Consider the following 17,042-nt stretch of genomic DNA (forward strand, 5'->3'; position numbering starts at 1 on the left):
AAAAATTACAGCTAATTTCTGAAAGGCAAAGTCAGCAGCGAGTTTCAGACCGCCACTGCTTATATTTTGTTTCCAAATTCTATTTTGGAATCCGATAATTGAAACAGTATTTGCTGAGCCGGGTTGCAAACACAAATCTCTGCTTAAGCCCTTTCTCTTGTGCTCCTGTCTGCAGAGTTATTAAGAAACTGTAGGGTCTTTGACTGCTGTCAGATGGAGAAGTGGGAAATTGGTCTGTTTTTAAAAAGAAATCACATGAGTTGGTCTGTTTTAAAAAAGAAATCGCATGTGTGCTGCTCGTGAAGGGAAGGGAGTTCACTTGCACGTGGTTTGGGGGCCAAATGCAACTTCTCTTCTTCACCCAGGCCCTGAGTTAGGTCTCTCATCACAGGGTGAGCCGGGGATGTTGCCACAGCCAAAAAGAAAATAGCCGTGAACGGTCAATCCTAGCTGATATAGGTGCGATGGAGGTATTGTTTGGTTTACTGAAGTTCAGGTTTCTGTCTGTTCCTGCAGTCTTGGATCAGTAAAAACGCTGAAGCCGATGCTAACCTAAATCTGTTCAATGTGACAGAACAAGATGAAGGAGAATATCTGTGTAGAGCCAACAATTTCGTAGGCATAGCCGAAAAACCATTTTGGCTCCACATTCGCAAACCAAAACCAGGTAAACCACAGACTCTGTCCCAAGGCCCTGGCAAATGCAAGAATGAGCTATAACATTTTTAAGAAGCTAGTGATTAAAATTACTATTCATTTTGTATTATACCCTGTCAACTGACGCTGAATGGCTTTATCTTATTTTCTTGCTAATTTTTTTTTTTTTTACAAGAATGTAACGCCTATACAGCAATTGCCATGGAAAAATTCCCACAATAAAATGACTGTCAAATTTTGCTATCAACTCTTCACGCTTTTATTCCTTTCCCCTCCTTAAAATTGAGTGCTGATAACAGAATTGCATGTTAATGACCTGTGACGTTCAAAGCTCTGGAAAACCAAGCTGTTTCAAGGTTTTCAACCCAGAAAACTTATATAATCAGTATATAGATTTCTGTCCCTTGGAGAAGTAATGGAGAAATAAACACCAACATTGGCTCATGCAGGCAAATACGTTAAATAGAGAGGAGCAGCAGCAGCCATCTCCTGGGCTCTGGGGTTTGACTCCAGCCTGGAGGGTTTGGCTGCTGTGCTGCTCAGTGCCACTGCAGGAACGTTCTTTACAGGCACCAGAGTTATATTACAGCATCGAGGGCTGCGTAATGAATATACGGCTCCGAGATGCCCACTCTGAAAAAATTCTAAAAAATTCTAAAATTCTATATTTTTCCATGAACCAATAAATCAAAACGTTTGTGTGTTCCTCTGATCAGCACTTGAGTCTTTCCCCACTACATCTCCCCTCCTTTCTCGTCTCCTTCTGTCTTTCCTCTCCTCTTTTACCATCTTTCTTTCCCCACCCCTGTGCTCACCCTACTAACCCCAAGTCAGTCATATTGTGGGGGCAATTTTTCATTTGGATGCTTTTGCTTGCATGCTTCTTTAGTGGGACAGAGTAAGAACCTGGTGAAGGGAACTTTTTTTTGCTTTTGACTTCAGGTTGCAGAGGGGAATGAATAAATAAATGTGGAAGATGGGCCATTGGAGAAAAAAAAAAAAACACAAACAAAACACCTTAATCTGCTTTTGAAATTTGCCTGTGGTGTCCTCACACTTGCTGGGAATGTGGCTTATTCTCTGTTTTCCTTCTTTCTATATGTGTGTGTTTTTTTTCCCCGTAGACGGCAGGTGTTAACACAACGGATAAGGAGCTAGAGATTCTGTACTTGCGAAATGTTACTTTTGAGGATGCTGGGGAATATACTTGTCTCGCAGGGAATTCTATTGGGTTCTCACATCACTCTGCTTGGCTGACGGTGCTACCAGGTATTTCCTTCTGTGCTGGCCTCTCTTTCCTTCTCCAGGGGTGCCTTGACGTTTTGCTTTAGAAATGCCAAGTTCCTACAGACCACCCCTTGCTTGGAAGAGGGCACATTATCCAGGGAGGGCTGTCCTCTGGGATTTGCTGTGCCTGTGGTAAATCCATACAGCAGAAGACCTCTGTTGCATATTCACAGCTGACACTTTTTGCATTGCATCTCAAGATCTAAATGATTTTTGCAGTAATGATTCAAAATGCCCAGTGTTTTTTTCTGATCTGGAGAACAAGGAGGTGTTCACAACCTCTTTCTTAGGAGACTGTTAAGTGCCAAAATTGGGAGCTTTGTCTCCTTAGACTGCCCGTGAGAGAAGGAAACCTCCCTATCAGATGATCCAGGGCACCTAAATTGGACACGGACTGTGGATCATCTTATGAAGGAACCTTTCTGTCTAACCTCATATCTTAACCTAAAATTAGATGCATAAGTGGTTGGTGTGTCTACACCCTTCTCTGCCTGTAGCATTATTTCCGCTTCACGGATGAACAGGCCAAGATAGCAATCTCAAACAGAAGGTGGAGGAGAGTCGTCTGTAGAGAGAGCCCAGGAGTCCTGGCTCCCAGGGGCATTGCACGCTGCCTGCTCCAGCTGGGACTGATGAAAGCTGCAGTGGGCTTGACACCCGAGGCCAGAGTGACCTCAATTTTGTGGTCCTTTCATGTGCAAAGCTCTCATCGACAATGAAGCCAGCACAGAATATGCAACAGAGGGGTCTGCTCTCCAAAAGAGGGGAATGAGGCTGTGCTGTCCCTTCACCTGCAGAATCTGCCTCCGGCTATGAGGGAGGCACGAGCACAGTCCAGGAAAGCACCGGCAATATTCATATTAAATCTCATGGGTGCTGTGCCGTGTAGATGGTGCAGGAACAGACCCGGAGTATGTTCAGTAGACTCTTACTGGAAGGGCACTCAAAATCCTATACACCCCACTTTGGCTCACCCAGTCATAGACCACATTTGGGTCCATCTTGCAACACATCCATCTCGGGATGTGTTTAGGAACCGGGAACTTTGGCATTTCTAATCTTTACTTTATCTGTGCGGGTGATTCGGATATTACAACTTTTACTGGGGCTCAAGAAGGTCTCCTCCATGCCCAACCTTGCAGCCGGTGGGATCTGCTGTTTTTTTCTCTGTTTATTTGCCAGCTCTGTAATAGCTGATCTGATCCTGTTTCTGCTTCTGCCATCCACTGGATGAGAAATCGTTTCCTTTGGTTAGAAGACTTATGTCTCTTATTTTGAGAATCTGCTGATACTGTGTCGTCCGACTGTTACACTGTTTTTACAATGTATGAACTCAGACCTCTTATTTAAGCAAAGAATAAGCAGAAGAAAACCTGCTAAAAAAACCTGAAGTGGAACTTTATATTGAAGTCGCAGTGAAGGACAGCTGTCTGTGCAGCAGCAGGCCCCGAAGCACTACCCACAGCGAGGGAGCAGAATACAGCCCATCTGGGGAACCTCTGCTTGTAAACCCCTGCCCTCACTCAGGGAGGAGAGACACGGAGCAGAGAGCAAGACGGTGTGAGCCAAGGCAGCAAAGCTGTGGCACCAACCATAGTGTCTGATCCCGGGAGATTTGGTAACCCTTCCCTGCAGGAGGAGATGGCCGCTTGGCAGGATGAGTCCTTGCACAGCTGGCATACAGGCTGGTGCAGCCCCCAATGTCACCAACAGCCCTTTCTTTGTGTCCCCTTGGAGACAGCCACGGGAAGACCTGTTTCGGAGCCTGCTGCTGCCAGGGGAAAGCTCTCCCACTGCTTGCCGACGACGCTGCTTTGGGGCAGCAGTCATGTACATGAGCCGTTAGTGAGCTAACCCCGCTGGCATGACTTCACTATGAAGTTTCCCACTGCTGACTGTTCCTCTGACACCAGCCCACCTTTGGGGAACAGAAAACTGCTCCCACCACGGCCCCTTCCTCTGGTCTACGTGCCTGTCCTGAAAGGAACAAGGGGACAATCACAACTGAGCTTTGCTGGTCCCAAAAAAGTCTTGCTAGCAGGTAGCCACTGCTGATGGGCTCATCACCCTCCCAGCTCCGCCACCTCTCAGTGCCAGACCTTCCAGCCTCTTCGCAGCAGAACTAAGTTTTCATTAAATAATTATGCGCATTGCCCTTGTGAGGCTTTTTCCCTGTGTGATGCCTTACCCCTGGGTGCCCTTCGAGCCCCTTGGTCCCTCAGGGCAGGCACTGGTCCGGTGGAAATTGTTGCTGGAGAAGGCAAATCAGTGAAGTGCAGCAAACACCAGTCCTGCAGCCTTTGCACATCCGAGGCATCCAGCTACGTGATGTGGATGTGCAGGGAAAGCAAGACCTGGGTCAGAGGGACAGCACAGGCACGTGAAGATGCCTCCAGCCTAGAGCAGTGGTTTTCAACATGTGGGCTGAAGGCTCTTAGAAACCCCAGGGTTGCATCCAAAGGTGGTAAAATTAGCCTAAAAAAGGCAAACTGAACTAATGCTTTAGCTACAGCCGCAGGTAGAAAACCACTGGCCTGGGAGAGTCCCCTCACTGAAGTCACTCAGAAAATTGGTGTAGGTGAGCAAATCCTCCCCAAATTCTTTGTGCTGCGTGTGTGTAGTTGTGTGCGGGCAGCTGCCCGTCCCGTCCTGACTTGCCATCTCTTGTCACCCCGCAGCAGAGGAGCTCATGGAAATGGATGATTCGGGCTCAGTGTACGCTGGCATTCTCAGTTACGGCACTGGCTTTGTTCTCTTCATCCTGGTGCTGGTCATTGTGATTATCTGCAGGATGAAAATGCCAAACAAAAAAGCCATGAACACCCCCACTGTACAGAAAGTCTCCAAATTTCCACTCAAGAGACAGGTAACAGAAAGTAGATACAAGATTCCTATTCCCCGCTATGGTCATCCCTATTTCCCACCCACCCCACCCCCTTGAAATTTTCTCTCTAGGTGAGAAGCTCTTCCAGAAAAACATTGCCCTAGAAGGACATAAGTTGTCTGCAGTCTAGGAGTTTAACCCCTTTTATTTGTTTGTTTCTGTTCCAGTGGAGCAGTAGCTGGTGGCAGCTGACTCTGGTTCATGAGCAGCTCCCAAGGAGCCGCTTTCCTGTCACCCTTGTCCAAGAGGGGCTGGCAGTGCAGCCATGGATGCCACAGAAAGCACATCTTGCAGGGGAACAGTTTAGTCCAGACTCCCTGGTGGAGCAGGGATCTGGGGAGCAAGAGCACGTTTAATCGTGCTTGGTCCTGCTTTCACCGAGGTCACTGGTGAACCCAAAACAATTCTCATGGAGGTGGGAGAGGGTCCTCCTCCATGCAGTAAGTGATGCTCTGCCACGTTTAACTGCAGGTGGGCAAGAGCAAAAGGCACTGTGTAAAACCACCTGTGAAGGATACGGATTTCACGGCATTGTCTGCAAGCTCGTGGTGGGCATTTACAGTGCTAGAACAGGAGAAGTCACTCCATAGCTCCATAGTCTGTATGTGCTATGGAGATGCACACAGAGCAAACGAACGGATTATACCTCCTGCCTGCTGGAGGGCACTGGCTAACCTGTCCCTCCTTTCCACCAGCTAAAAACCTTGACCACAGGTGCCTAGATCAGTGCATTTCTGCAAGGATGGGGGGAGAGGTGGATGGGAGGGGTCGGGGGGGATTTCCCATTTAGAAATTACCAGAAAGGTGTCAGTGGTCAAAGACAGCTCAAACCTCCTCAGTGATCCATCTCGGGCACCGCCTTCCCTAGGAATACAGTTGGCAATAACACTTCCATTTGCTCTACCCAAGCAGGTGTCGTTGGAGTCCAACTCTTCCATGAATTCCAACACGCCCCTGGTCCGGATCACGCGTCTCTCCTCCAGTGATGGGCCGATGCTGGCCAATGTCTCTGAACTAGAACTGCCGCCTGATCCCAAGTGGGAATTGGCACGCTCTCGGTCAGTCAACCCACCGATTGGGGTCCCCTTGCCTCCCAGGAGTGTCACCACCCCGGTACCCACTAACACTCCTGCTTGTTCCTCCCTCCAGCCTGACCTTGGGGAAGCCGCTCGGCGAGGGGTGTTTTGGCCAAGTGGTGATGGCAGAAGCGATTGGGATTGATAAGGACAAGCCAAACAAGGCCATCACTGTTGCTGTCAAGATGTTAAAAGGTATGGGGAGTCCACAGGGGGCACAACAGCATATTGCACTGGGATTTCCTCTCGTTCCTTCTCTCTTATACAAAGAGATACAACAGAAGAAAACAAGAACAGCCATTCTTCCCCTTCACCCCCAATAGCCTGGGGGTGAGTGCTGTCTCCTTGGAGAGCATGTAAAGGTGAAATCCCATCAGGAAGAAAGGGAATTAACGCAGTTCTCTGCCAAGGGGTAATAGCATCCCTGAGAAGAAGGGGAACCCCCTTCACTTTAGCCAGCTCTGTGAATCAGCCCACTCCTTACTCCCGTAACCAGCACTGCCTGTTCTAGCAAATGCTTGTGCTACAAGCTCCGGTGGAGTTTGCAGAGATTTCACTGACACACTGCTCCTTGAGGAGTTTCTTCATTGAAGAAACTCAATCCCAAACTCCTGAGAGGTTAAGTGGAAGCCAAAGTGGGGGATTCACTGGGCACCTCCAGATGAGTCTCTGTTTCCCATCCTTCCCGCGGGCACAGTAACCACAGACAACACGCAGACAAAATCACCCTGAGGAGTTCAGCTGGAGCAAGCAGGGCAGATGCTGCAACAGCGAGCAGTGACATCTTTAAAAAAGTATTTCTTATCAGAAAAGGATTTGTTTAATTTGCATTTCCTTCAATCCATTCTGAACTTGGTTTTGGAAGCAGGAACATTTCCGTCTTTCCAAACCAAAGCATTCATGTGGCAAGTCATATGAGGAGAGGCTGAGGGAGCTGGGCATGTTTAGCTTGGAGAAGAGGAGGCTGAGGGGAGACCTCATTGCCCTCTACAACTACCTGAAAGGAGGTTGGAGAGAGGCGGGTGTTGGCCTCTTCTCCCAGGTGAATAATGACAGGACCAGAGGAGATGATCTGAAGTTGCGGCAGGGGAGGTTTAGATTAGATATTAGGAGGAATTACTTTACTGAAAGAGTGGTCAGGCACTGGAACAGCCTGCCCAGGGAGGTGGTTGAGTCACCATCCCTAAAGGTATTTAAGAAACGTCTAGATGTGGCACTTCAGGGCATGCTCTAGTGGCAGAGATTGTAGGGGTTTGGGGTTTTTTGCGTGTGTTTGGTTGGACTCGATGATCTCAAAGGTCCTTTCCAACCATGAAGATTCTATGATTCTACTTTTGTAGAAAAATTACAGCTTTCCATGCAAAAATACCTTCCTTCCTTTAGCCACTTTCCTAGCTCTGACTTTCCCCCATCCTTAACTCTTTGCCCCCTGGAGATGGGGGAGGGCAGCAACTAGAAAAGGAAAATGGTCCTGGGTACCAAAGCTGACTTTTTTCTTTAATACTTATCAGGATGAAATGGAAGATGAAAGGTTTTATGGATTTCCATATGACTATTTCTCTCCATTTATCTGTTTTTTCTTCTTGAACAAGTATTCTCTTTTTTTCATTATAATAATTTTAGGTTTTACTTCAGTTCTTTTTCCAAATGTAGAATAAATGCAAATACTTTCATATTTTGAATACGGTTTCACTATGAAAGCCCCTCATGTCTATACAGCAGTTGTATTAACTACCTTCACAAAACAGTTATTCCTGATATTTTTTTGCTTTCTTCTCTTGTGTTCTCCAGATGATGCCACTGACAAGGACCTTTCTGACCTGGTCTCTGAGATGGAAATGATGAAGATGATTGGGAAGCACAAAAACATTATTAACCTCCTTGGGGCTTGCACGCAGGACGGTAGGTAGCAAAGAAGCCCGGTACTCGCAGGCCAGTGGGAGGCTCAGGTTTGACTGTCCCTTCTGTGCAATTACTCACTGGCTGCCCAAAATGTCCCAGATGAGATTTCGGTGCTCATCTGTTCCTCCGCTGGATGCTGATGGTGCTCTTTCTTGCAGGACCGCTCTACGTGTTGGTGGAATATGCATCGAAGGGGAACTTGCGGGAATACCTCAGGGCACGTCGCCCACCTGGCATGGACTATTCCTTCGACACCTGCAAGCTGCCCGAGGAGCAGCTGACATTTAAAGACCTGGTTTCCTGCGCCTACCAGGTGGCCCGGGGCATGGAGTACTTGGCATCTCAGAAAGTGAGTTGAGAAACTTCATTTGGTAGAAGCGTCGGTCAGATCCGTGTGTTCAGAGGCATGCAGTGCTCTGTGTGTGTGTGTGTGTGTGTAGGAGCATTACAGGCTTCTCCCTTTAGAGACCAGATTTTTGTATGAAGTGTCTGGGGTTTTTTGCAGAAGGCTTCAGCTGTATGCAGAAGCTCCCGTGCAGCTGCACAACCCTTGCTGTCACCCGCAGGCCTGTTAGCATTCCCCAAAATACGTACAAAAGCACAAGCAACCCAAACCTGGGTGTCTGTCCTCACCAACTCAACCTCTACCACTCGTAGAGATAACTGGCTTTCAGATGTGCGATCCTGGGGCTTGGGCAGCAGTGGTCAGGGTGAGGGTCACAGCAACTCATGAGCTTCCACCATGGGAGATGTTACTTTAGGTGACAGTCAGGAGCTGCGTGCACCCCTGTCCCCCGCCACCTCCCTCCTGAGATCGCTAAAGATGTGGAGTACCCACAAAGCAGCTGAGATCCTGGGTGTAGCTCATGTGTTTGTGGCTGTCACCAGCGCATGGAGACTCGGTGGGAGCAGAGCCGACAGTGGATTTGGCTCAATGCATGGCCGTGCCCAAGATGCTCCCTGTGGAGCACTTTGCTGACACTGGGCTGGCTGCTGCGTTTGCTTACATCATACCCTGGGATTAGTCCTCATTTACCCTGACGTCAGCAAGGGGAGAATGGGGCTTTGGGCTCAGGAAGCTGTGCACCAGCCGGCGTGACCTCTTTTTGGAGGCGGGGAGCACTGCGGCAAGAGCAAGTTCAGCTTCAGATGTCAAATGTGTTGGTCCTGTGACTGCAGTTCAGGGTGGATGGTTTGTGGTGGCTTTAAACTCCCTTTCTGCACAGTGCAGGCTAATTTAGATTCTTTCTCAGCTAGCAACTATGGTGTATTTTGGGTGTATTGGGAATGTCTTAATTTGAGGATTATTTTCCTTCAAACGTCAACCTGCACTCCTCTTCCTGAAGGAAGCAGGGCAGAAAGACAGCTTCACGTCCCAGTAGGCACCCACAGAAGAGGAGGGTTGAGTTTTTCATCTGTGCATCCCTTTTGGAGACAGCAGGCACGTGGCTTTGTCAGCGCTGAGGCTGCCGATTAGGTGTTGCTAAGAGGTGGCTCCCACCGAGCATGCATGATGGGGCAGTGACACAGAAAGCGAGGAGTTAAGCAGTGCCCACAGCTTTATGAGCTTGGGAGTCAATGAAATGGCAGCTCATAAACCACACGGTGCTGTTGGTTCCAGGCGCGAGCAGCTAACAAGCCCTTATTTATTGACTTGCTCACCTTTCACAGTGCATTCATCGCGACTTGGCAGCCAGGAACGTGTTAGTCACTGAAGACAATGTGATGAAAATAGCTGATTTTGGCCTCGCCAGAGACGTTCACAACATCGACTATTACAAGAAAACCACCAATGTAAGTACAAAGCTGCCAAGCACGTGCAGTTCTCCTTCTGGCAGGGAATTCGGCCATCCCTGCAGCAAGTGGCCCTTGTCCCACATCTCCCTTTCTAGAGGGGCTTCGAAGGAAGAACTCTGCCAGTGGCCTCACCTGGTGAGGGACTGGAGATAGGCTGGTCCCAGGAGTCCACCCACCATCCTGTTTTCTTCCTGACAGATACTGCTGCTGCTCGCAGCTGGTTGTGAGGTCTCAGCTCTGGCCAGGAGGCTTTAGACTAAGAGAAACCAAGGATTTTACCAAAGGGGAATTGGGCCCTTTCCAGTCTGCTACACTACGGTTCATAAAGCTCCCAAGGAGCCATCCTCTGGTCCCACCAGAGCCCTTGGCAGAGGAATGTCACTTTTTGTATTTCTGGAGCTTTCCTGCATTTCTCTCTCTCTTTTACAACTGAACTCCTTGACTCCACTGCCAAGGGTGAGAAGATGGTCCCAGCCAAGGCCTGCATCCTGGAGCCATTTATATTTTCTGTAGAGATTAATTTAGGAATGAAGGGCTAGAGACACAACCCGTGTTACGGTTCAAAGCCCTGCAGCATATGCTGAGCTCTGAGCAGTCCGTGGGATATCCCTCCTATCACTGCCACGCTGCAGAGAACAAAGCACGTCCCAGTGCGCTGCAGCAAAAGAGCAAAAGCCACAACTACAACATAGTGTGGAGATGGCAGTGGAAGAGGTTGAAGGTATTGCAGAACCTGAGGGTTTTGCAACTGCAAGTGGTCTAAATGTCCAGGCAGTCTTACAAAGCCTACCATGCCCATACTGATCCTTTGCAATATCTTATCAGAAATCTCTCTTAATTGCCAGGATTTCTTAATCGTAAATTAATAAAAATTCCTGGGAATTTTAATTATCAATCAGATGTATTTTCCTTGTTTGAGCTATACTGGACAGCTGAGAGCATAATCCCATTTGTGCATCCTGGATATGTCCCATCTTTAGTTATCTGCCCCAGTGAGACCGTGGGTCAGAAGAGGACAAAGCCCTCCCTTAGCCAAACTATGCCTCAAGCTTAAAACTCCCCCCAGGGGCCAAGCAAAACCCAAAAGAATTATGATTAATCTAGTCCTTCTCATCTCATATTTCTCATATGTGACAGCCCATATTTATGGCCCTGATGTAGGATGTTCCCCTGGAAACCTGGGAGGAGGCCTCCTCCTTTAGCCTTCAGCAGGACCGAGACTTGATTCTTAGAGGATCTGGCCCTTGCCTTCGCTCTTGGAAGTTTCCCTTCAAGTTCAGCCTAAGCAGGGTTTGGACTTGGAGTCAAACCGCTGCTTCCAACCAAGGAGATGGAAAGTGTTGTCCCATGCTCTGCTGCATAGCTAGCTGCATTTATGTTCCCATGCAAAGATCTAGATGCTCTGATATGTTAAACCTGCCTTGGCAGTGAAATACAGTCCTCTACGGAGAACATTTACTGAAAAGATTGTCAGCGAAGATCCAGGGATCAAATGCTCTAATCTGTTTATATGTGGCCACTCCTGCTTTGCCCAGTGACCGGGAAGGCAGATGTGTTTGTTAATGAAAATGTTTCAAACTGGATTAGAACAGAAGATTCAGATGGTGCCGTTGTGGCTGGGGGAATATGCTGATGGGATCTTCCCATTGTCTTCCTAATTACAGGGTCGGCTGCCTGTGAAATGGATGGCTCCAGAAGCCTTGTTTGACCGGGTCTACACTCACCAGAGCGATGTGTAAGCATACCCGCGCTTTCTTAAAAAAAAAAATAAAATTACAGGGAAATCAGCACCTATAGTATCTTGAAGACAAATGCATTGCTAAGCACAAGCAGGGCTCGTTCGCTGCTGGGGTGCCTGGGGATGCAAAAGCAAACGAATGGGTTCCAAGCTGCAGCTTTGCACACGTGGTTTTATTTTACCGTTATCCAGTTGCTTTCATCCGAGGATCTCTAGTGAGCTGCTGAAAAATGATTGGATGGCAGGCAGGTATTTCTTGTCCAGTTTATAGATGAGGTGATTCATCCTGCAGTCAAAAAAAAATCCGTGCAGAAAAAAATTCCATGCAAAAAAAAAATAAAATAATTACCCTCGTCTTCCTCCACGCTTTGCCCCAGACAGTTACGCTTCAGTTGAGTACGTGGGATGAGCTTGAAATATTCCGTCTGCTGTTAGTAGAGCTGATCAGAGAATATTCAACAAATATATTCTCTGATTAATTTTGCTGCTTCATTTATTTGCCCTTTATTTTTCCTAATCCTGTCTTGTCTGTTTTGGTGCCTCTGCACGGTAGGCAAACAGCAGAGCCCGCCTTACGCGTAAATCTGCATCGCGTCTGAACTTTGCCAGGGCTGAAGTCGCTCAGCACGCACACCGGCTTTTTATTTCAATATTTGGTCGATAACAGCATTTTTACAGTAATTCAGCAGCCAGCATGCCTGCTCCCCAAAGCTCCCCACTTGCAATTGGACAAATGAATCTTTTTCTATTTCTGTATTTTTCACATACTTTGGCTTTTATTGATCTTAAATCATAGTTTCCATGCTTAGGTAATGCTGCAGCGGGCATGACAGATAAATCAAAGCTAGAGAACGGGAGAGCGAGCGTGCGTGAAAGCGAAACAGAGACAGATAATCCCTGTTTTCAAAAAGAAAACGAAGAAGGCAAAAGATATTTTTGAAAAAGAGGACTTTTAACCAGAGCACAGCTGCAGGGCTGGAGCGTGTAACATTAGTGCTCTGCTGATTTTTGTTGGGGTATTTTTCTCCCAGCTTGGCCAGTGAAATGAGTGTTGTAACAAGCAAGTTTTGGTATCAGCTTGCACAATTAGTGGCCTGTGGTTCCAAGCCTGCAATTCAGTGAAGCTGTGCATGAATAATTTGATTTGTTCCATTCAGTGGAGCTGGTGGAAGACCTAACAAAGAGCTGGGGGTAATAGATGGGCTGTCACCTATCTGATTAAATGCTCATTTCAATTTCAGACTTGGTGCCTGGGATTTCTTTGCTATTGAGTTGGATCAGCAGAGATCTCCAAGTAACTAGTAAAAATGGCCTAGGCAATTAGTCATGCTATTGATGACTTTGTTAGCTATGCATGGCTGCACAGAAATAAAGCCACGCGGGGGGGGAGGGGATATGAGGAGGGGCTTGGAAAAAAAAACCCTCATTGAATTTTAAAGATCTTTCTTTGGTTTCCAGCTGGTCTTTTGGAGTGCTACTATGGGAGATCTTCACTTTGGGAGGGTCTCCGTACCCGGGAATTCCTGTTGAGGAACTCTTCAAACTCTTGAAGGAAGGCCATAGGATGGACAAACCCGCAAACTGCACCCATGACCTGTGAGTTCGTAGTGGGGGGCGACCTTCTCTCCCCGCTCCCCCTTCCCTCTGTGGCCAAATGCCACTCCACGCCATGGTTCAGGCTGGTGTGGGACATTCCCACCGTGTGATTGTGGGGCTGGCAGCAGGTAGGTTCACCCACCCTGATGTGTTTCGGCTCAGTCAATGACTTCCGGGCTACCTAACGCACCTGCCCTTGTTTGGCGGGTGGCTGTTGGGGGTGAAGCTCTGCCATTTATAGGATGGTTCCTCCTCCTACTTCAGGAGCGTGGACATGTGCGAGGTGATCAGTAATGAGGAGTGTGGCTCCACAAAACCCTTCTCCTCCTCCCAGCTGGTGGCCACGCACCAAGACCACCATGGCTGAAGTTGCCTTGGCCTTAGCTGTTTTCTCAGGCGATTTGGGTGTGGGTGGGCAGGCGGGTGGACACTGCTTAGCCCCACCATGGGTGACAGTCCCCTGTCCCCTCTCATGCAGGTACATGATCATGCGGGAGTGCTGGCACGCCGTCCCCTCGCAGCGGCCCACCTTCAAGCAGCTGGTGGAAGACCTGGACAGGGTCCTCACTGTGACGTCCACCGATGTGAGTGTGGTGGGATGGGCGTGGGGAGGGGTCACTCGGTCCCTGGTGGGGGGCACCCAGCATTGATGGGTCTGTTGCCCTGGCAGGAGTACCTGGACCTCTCGGTGCCCTTTGAGCAGTACTCGCCAGCCGGCCAGGACACCCACAGCACCTGCTCCTCGGGGGACGACTCGGTCTTTGCACATGACCTGCTGCCCGACGAGCCCTGCCTGCCCAAGCACCCCCCCTGCAATGGCGTCATCCGGACGTGAGGACACCCCGGGCGGACGGACAGACGGACGGATGGACAGGCGGGCAGCATGCCCACAGAGACGCGAGGGTGGGGCGCCGAGGACGAAACCGTAGTGAAGGATCTTCCAGTGGAACTGCGTGGTGGTGCCCAGAGATATGAGTGTTGTCGAGCTGTTCAGGGTAAAAAAAAAAAAGTTAACTTTTTTTGGTTTTTTTTTGTTTGTTTGTTTGTTTGTTTTCCCGTTTGCTGTATAAAAAGTCAAGAAGCACTGTTTGGCCTGAAGGAACTAATCTCTTGCCAAGATGATCTATCATATATAATTTTTTTGTTGTTGTTTATTTTTCATTTTTTTGGGGTTTCTTTTTTACTAAGCAGAATGTTGAACCTGGGGGGCGCTGACCTCCCAACCTCCGCGCTTGCGTTTCGAGTGCCAGAGTAGCCGTTCTGTGCCTGCAATACGAAGAAGAGAAAAAAAAAAATCTTCCTTTTTTTTAAAAAAAAAAACACAGACAAAAAAAAAGTGTAAAGAATGTAGAAATTCTTTGCTTATGCAATCTGTACATGAACCTTTTTGGTGGAGCTGAAAAGCCACGTTGCCTGCAGGGATTCATATATTTATAAAAATATCTATATTTTTGTTGTCGTCGTTTTTATAGCTTCATGATCTTGTTACCCAGCTACATAGAAGGAATCCTTTTTGGAAGAAGAAAAAAAAAATGAGTAAAATGCAAATCATCATGGAGAAAGGAAAAGGAAAAAAAAAAAAAAAAGGATCAAAAGAGACAGTCACGTCATCTGAAATGGCGGCGCTTTGGCCAGGCTTGGTGGCCGCCGGCCCTTGCACTGGGCTGGGAGCGATGGGTCTGTGCCGAGGCAGGAGCAGACCCCGGGGACGGGCGGAGACCTGGTGGCAGCCGTGGGGGTCTCCAGGGAGGAGAGCATCACCCATCCGAGAGCGGCGGGGGACCTGGCTCCTGGCTGCCCGCACGGCATCTCAAGCCACATCCCGACCTTTGGGAACAGCTGTTTTGGGGGGGGTGGGAGGGAAATAAATCTCGCTTTTCGGGGTTTGTATAATTTTGCTTGCCAAGGGTGAGTGGGAGGGGAGCAGCTCCTCCATCCAACCCTCGACGCCAGCGGTTTGGCTCCATCTACGTGCAGTGACTCGGAGAAAGAAGTTACGGGTACCTGTAGGCAAGAGCCTTTAACTTATATCAAAAAGGTTTATTCCAGAGAATCTGTGTATATATCTATAAATATATCCTGTATATATATAAATAAATATATTAAAAAAAAAAAGAATGTATAATACTAATGCAACATAAAGCAGTACTGAGAGAGAGAGTCTCAAAATACGAGCATTGCAATCTAGGATATACTGATCTGGGCGAAAGAAAAGATTTTTTTTGTTTGTTTGTTTTATATCTTCACAGTTTTGTTTTAAAAATTGTACCTTAACATGTATATTTGTAAAGTTATTTATAGACATTAACATATCTGTTCATTGGTTTAAATAGCATAGCGTTACTGTAAACTTTAAATTTCACCGAGTTTAAGGGTGGGTTTGTTTTTTTTAACTTATTAAAAATCGAGAAAAAATATATTAATCAAGTTTTTCTTTTGTGTTTATGGGAAATATTGAAAGAATGTATAGGTGTACAGTCCTTTAACAAATTGCATTTAATGTTATAAATATATATATATGTATTCATTTAAAAAAATATTAGTTTATCCTGGATTGCAGTGAGCAAAGGTAAGTTTATTTTTCAATACATCACCAGTGGTTAAAACCAAACAAATAGCAGCAGAGAGATGATTTTTACATATTTCAGGAAAACAGGGCCAAGAATTCTTCCATCAGTTTAACCACTGTGCATTAAGGGGGCGTGGGTGTTTATTTTTCTATTTTCAAATGAAGGTATTCTTTGTGGTCGATGTAATAACAAGTATGCAGCAAAGCGAAATGTTGACTTTGGATGATGCGGGGTAATTTTTTTTTTCCCCCCCTTTGCCAGTACCGTTGTATTTTGGGCTTCAGAAATGCCATGCGAGCAAAATAGCAAGAAGTGTGACGCTGTTTGCAGGAGAGGAGCAACGACTGTGTATTTCTTTTAATCTGACACGTTGGAAAGGGCCAGTGACGCCTGGTTTTCTGTGTTTCGGATGCCGTGCTGTTTTGTTCCTCGATGTGAGACAGCTGTTTAAAGGCACACGAGCGAACTGGGAAATTTTAGCGTGGATCAGGCTGACGAGGGGGGAGATTTGGTCTGGGGGTTTTTGTGGGTTTGGGTTGGGGTTTTTTTTTTTTTTGTCTGGAAGACTTTATCTGCTACCACGAAGAGGCAAAGCAAATTGCATCCTGAATTCTTTTTTTCCATTTTTCTCTGGTGCATATTACATATCAACGTTTCAGAATAACAGGATGACAGCATCTCATTTTAAGATTTTTTTTTTTTTTTCTTCTTAGAGCCACAAAATCCTTATCCTAAAATAAATAATTTATAGTTTGAGGTTACTTCAGTGGAAGTTTGAGAAGGTAGATTACTATAGATTTTTTTGTTTTGTTTTGTTGGAATAAAAAAGAATTTTTGGTATTTTCTTACAAATGTCTGCTAATTGTGTACATTCCAAGTACTCGAAGCGTTGAGTTTTCCTGTACTGAAAAAAGAAAATGTACAAAACTGTGCATGATTTCAAATGTTACTAGATATTATAAATATATATATAATTTATTGAGTTTTTACAAGTTGTATCTGTTGTAGACTTGTTGACTTTAACATTTCTTATTCAATGCTTATATAGTTTTATAGCCTGGACTATTATCTTTAAAAGCTTAAAAAAATTAAAAATTCCAATTTTGTTACATTTTATACTGTTGATGTTACAATCCACAGGTTTGCATAGTGTGATTTTTTCAAGGAGCAACTCTGTTCAGTTTATTTTAATACTGTATTTCCGTGCCTGACAGCTGCAGCTGTCGCAGGTGTGAGATGAACACTAAATAAAACTATTCTGCTTTTGTTAACATGGCAAACTTACTTTTACCCCCCCCTCCAAAAAAAAAAAGAATATTTAATAAACAAGTTGTTAAATTTTGGGGTTTATTCCCGGTTGTGAGGGTCCTTTGCAAAACCCAGTCTTCCAGGCTCTGGGATTTCTGGTGCCAGGAGGGTTTGGTTTTTACAGTGCTGCTTTGCGAATCCTGGCCAGCACAGGTTTTATATTCGTAATAAATTTATTAACAATTTTGGTTTAAGGGCAGCAGTATTTATTTGTTAGTGGGTATATT

The 17,042-nt window shown here is 46.5% G+C and overlaps 1 protein-coding gene across 3 annotated transcripts in view; it reads left to right on the plus strand.

Moving 5' to 3' along the window:
• FGFR3 (fibroblast growth factor receptor 3) overlaps nucleotides 1-16,797 on the plus strand; it is a 59,132-nt gene extending 42,335 nt beyond the window's left edge. The window contains exons 8-18 of one of the 3 annotated variants that reach the window (XM_063335922.1): nucleotides 1,782-1,926; nucleotides 4,623-4,816; nucleotides 5,741-5,886; nucleotides 5,978-6,099; nucleotides 7,696-7,806; nucleotides 7,965-8,155; nucleotides 9,478-9,600; nucleotides 11,268-11,338; nucleotides 12,800-12,937; nucleotides 13,416-13,521; nucleotides 13,608-16,797. In XM_063335922.1, coding sequence (XP_063191992.1) covers nucleotides 1,782-1,926; nucleotides 4,623-4,816; nucleotides 5,741-5,886; nucleotides 5,978-6,099; nucleotides 7,696-7,806; nucleotides 7,965-8,155; nucleotides 9,478-9,600; nucleotides 11,268-11,338; nucleotides 12,800-12,937; nucleotides 13,416-13,521; nucleotides 13,608-13,772 — 1,512 coding nt within the window. In that variant the 3' untranslated portion in view covers nucleotides 13,773-16,797. Of the gene's footprint in view, nucleotides 1-1,781; nucleotides 1,927-4,622; nucleotides 4,817-5,737; nucleotides 5,887-5,977; nucleotides 6,100-7,695; nucleotides 7,807-7,964; nucleotides 8,156-9,477; nucleotides 9,601-11,267; nucleotides 11,339-12,799; nucleotides 12,938-13,415; nucleotides 13,522-13,607 lie in introns of all 3 variants that reach the window. The other 2 variants (XM_063335923.1, XM_063335925.1) reach the window with 2 other exon arrangements.
• The last annotated feature ends 245 nt before the right edge of the window (nucleotides 16,798-17,042 follow it).

The sequence above is a fragment of the Chroicocephalus ridibundus genome, chromosome 5 (genome assembly GCF_963924245.1).
Source record: "Chroicocephalus ridibundus chromosome 5, bChrRid1.1, whole genome shotgun sequence".
In the NCBI taxonomy this organism is placed as follows: Eukaryota; Metazoa; Chordata; class Aves; order Charadriiformes; family Laridae; genus Chroicocephalus; species Chroicocephalus ridibundus.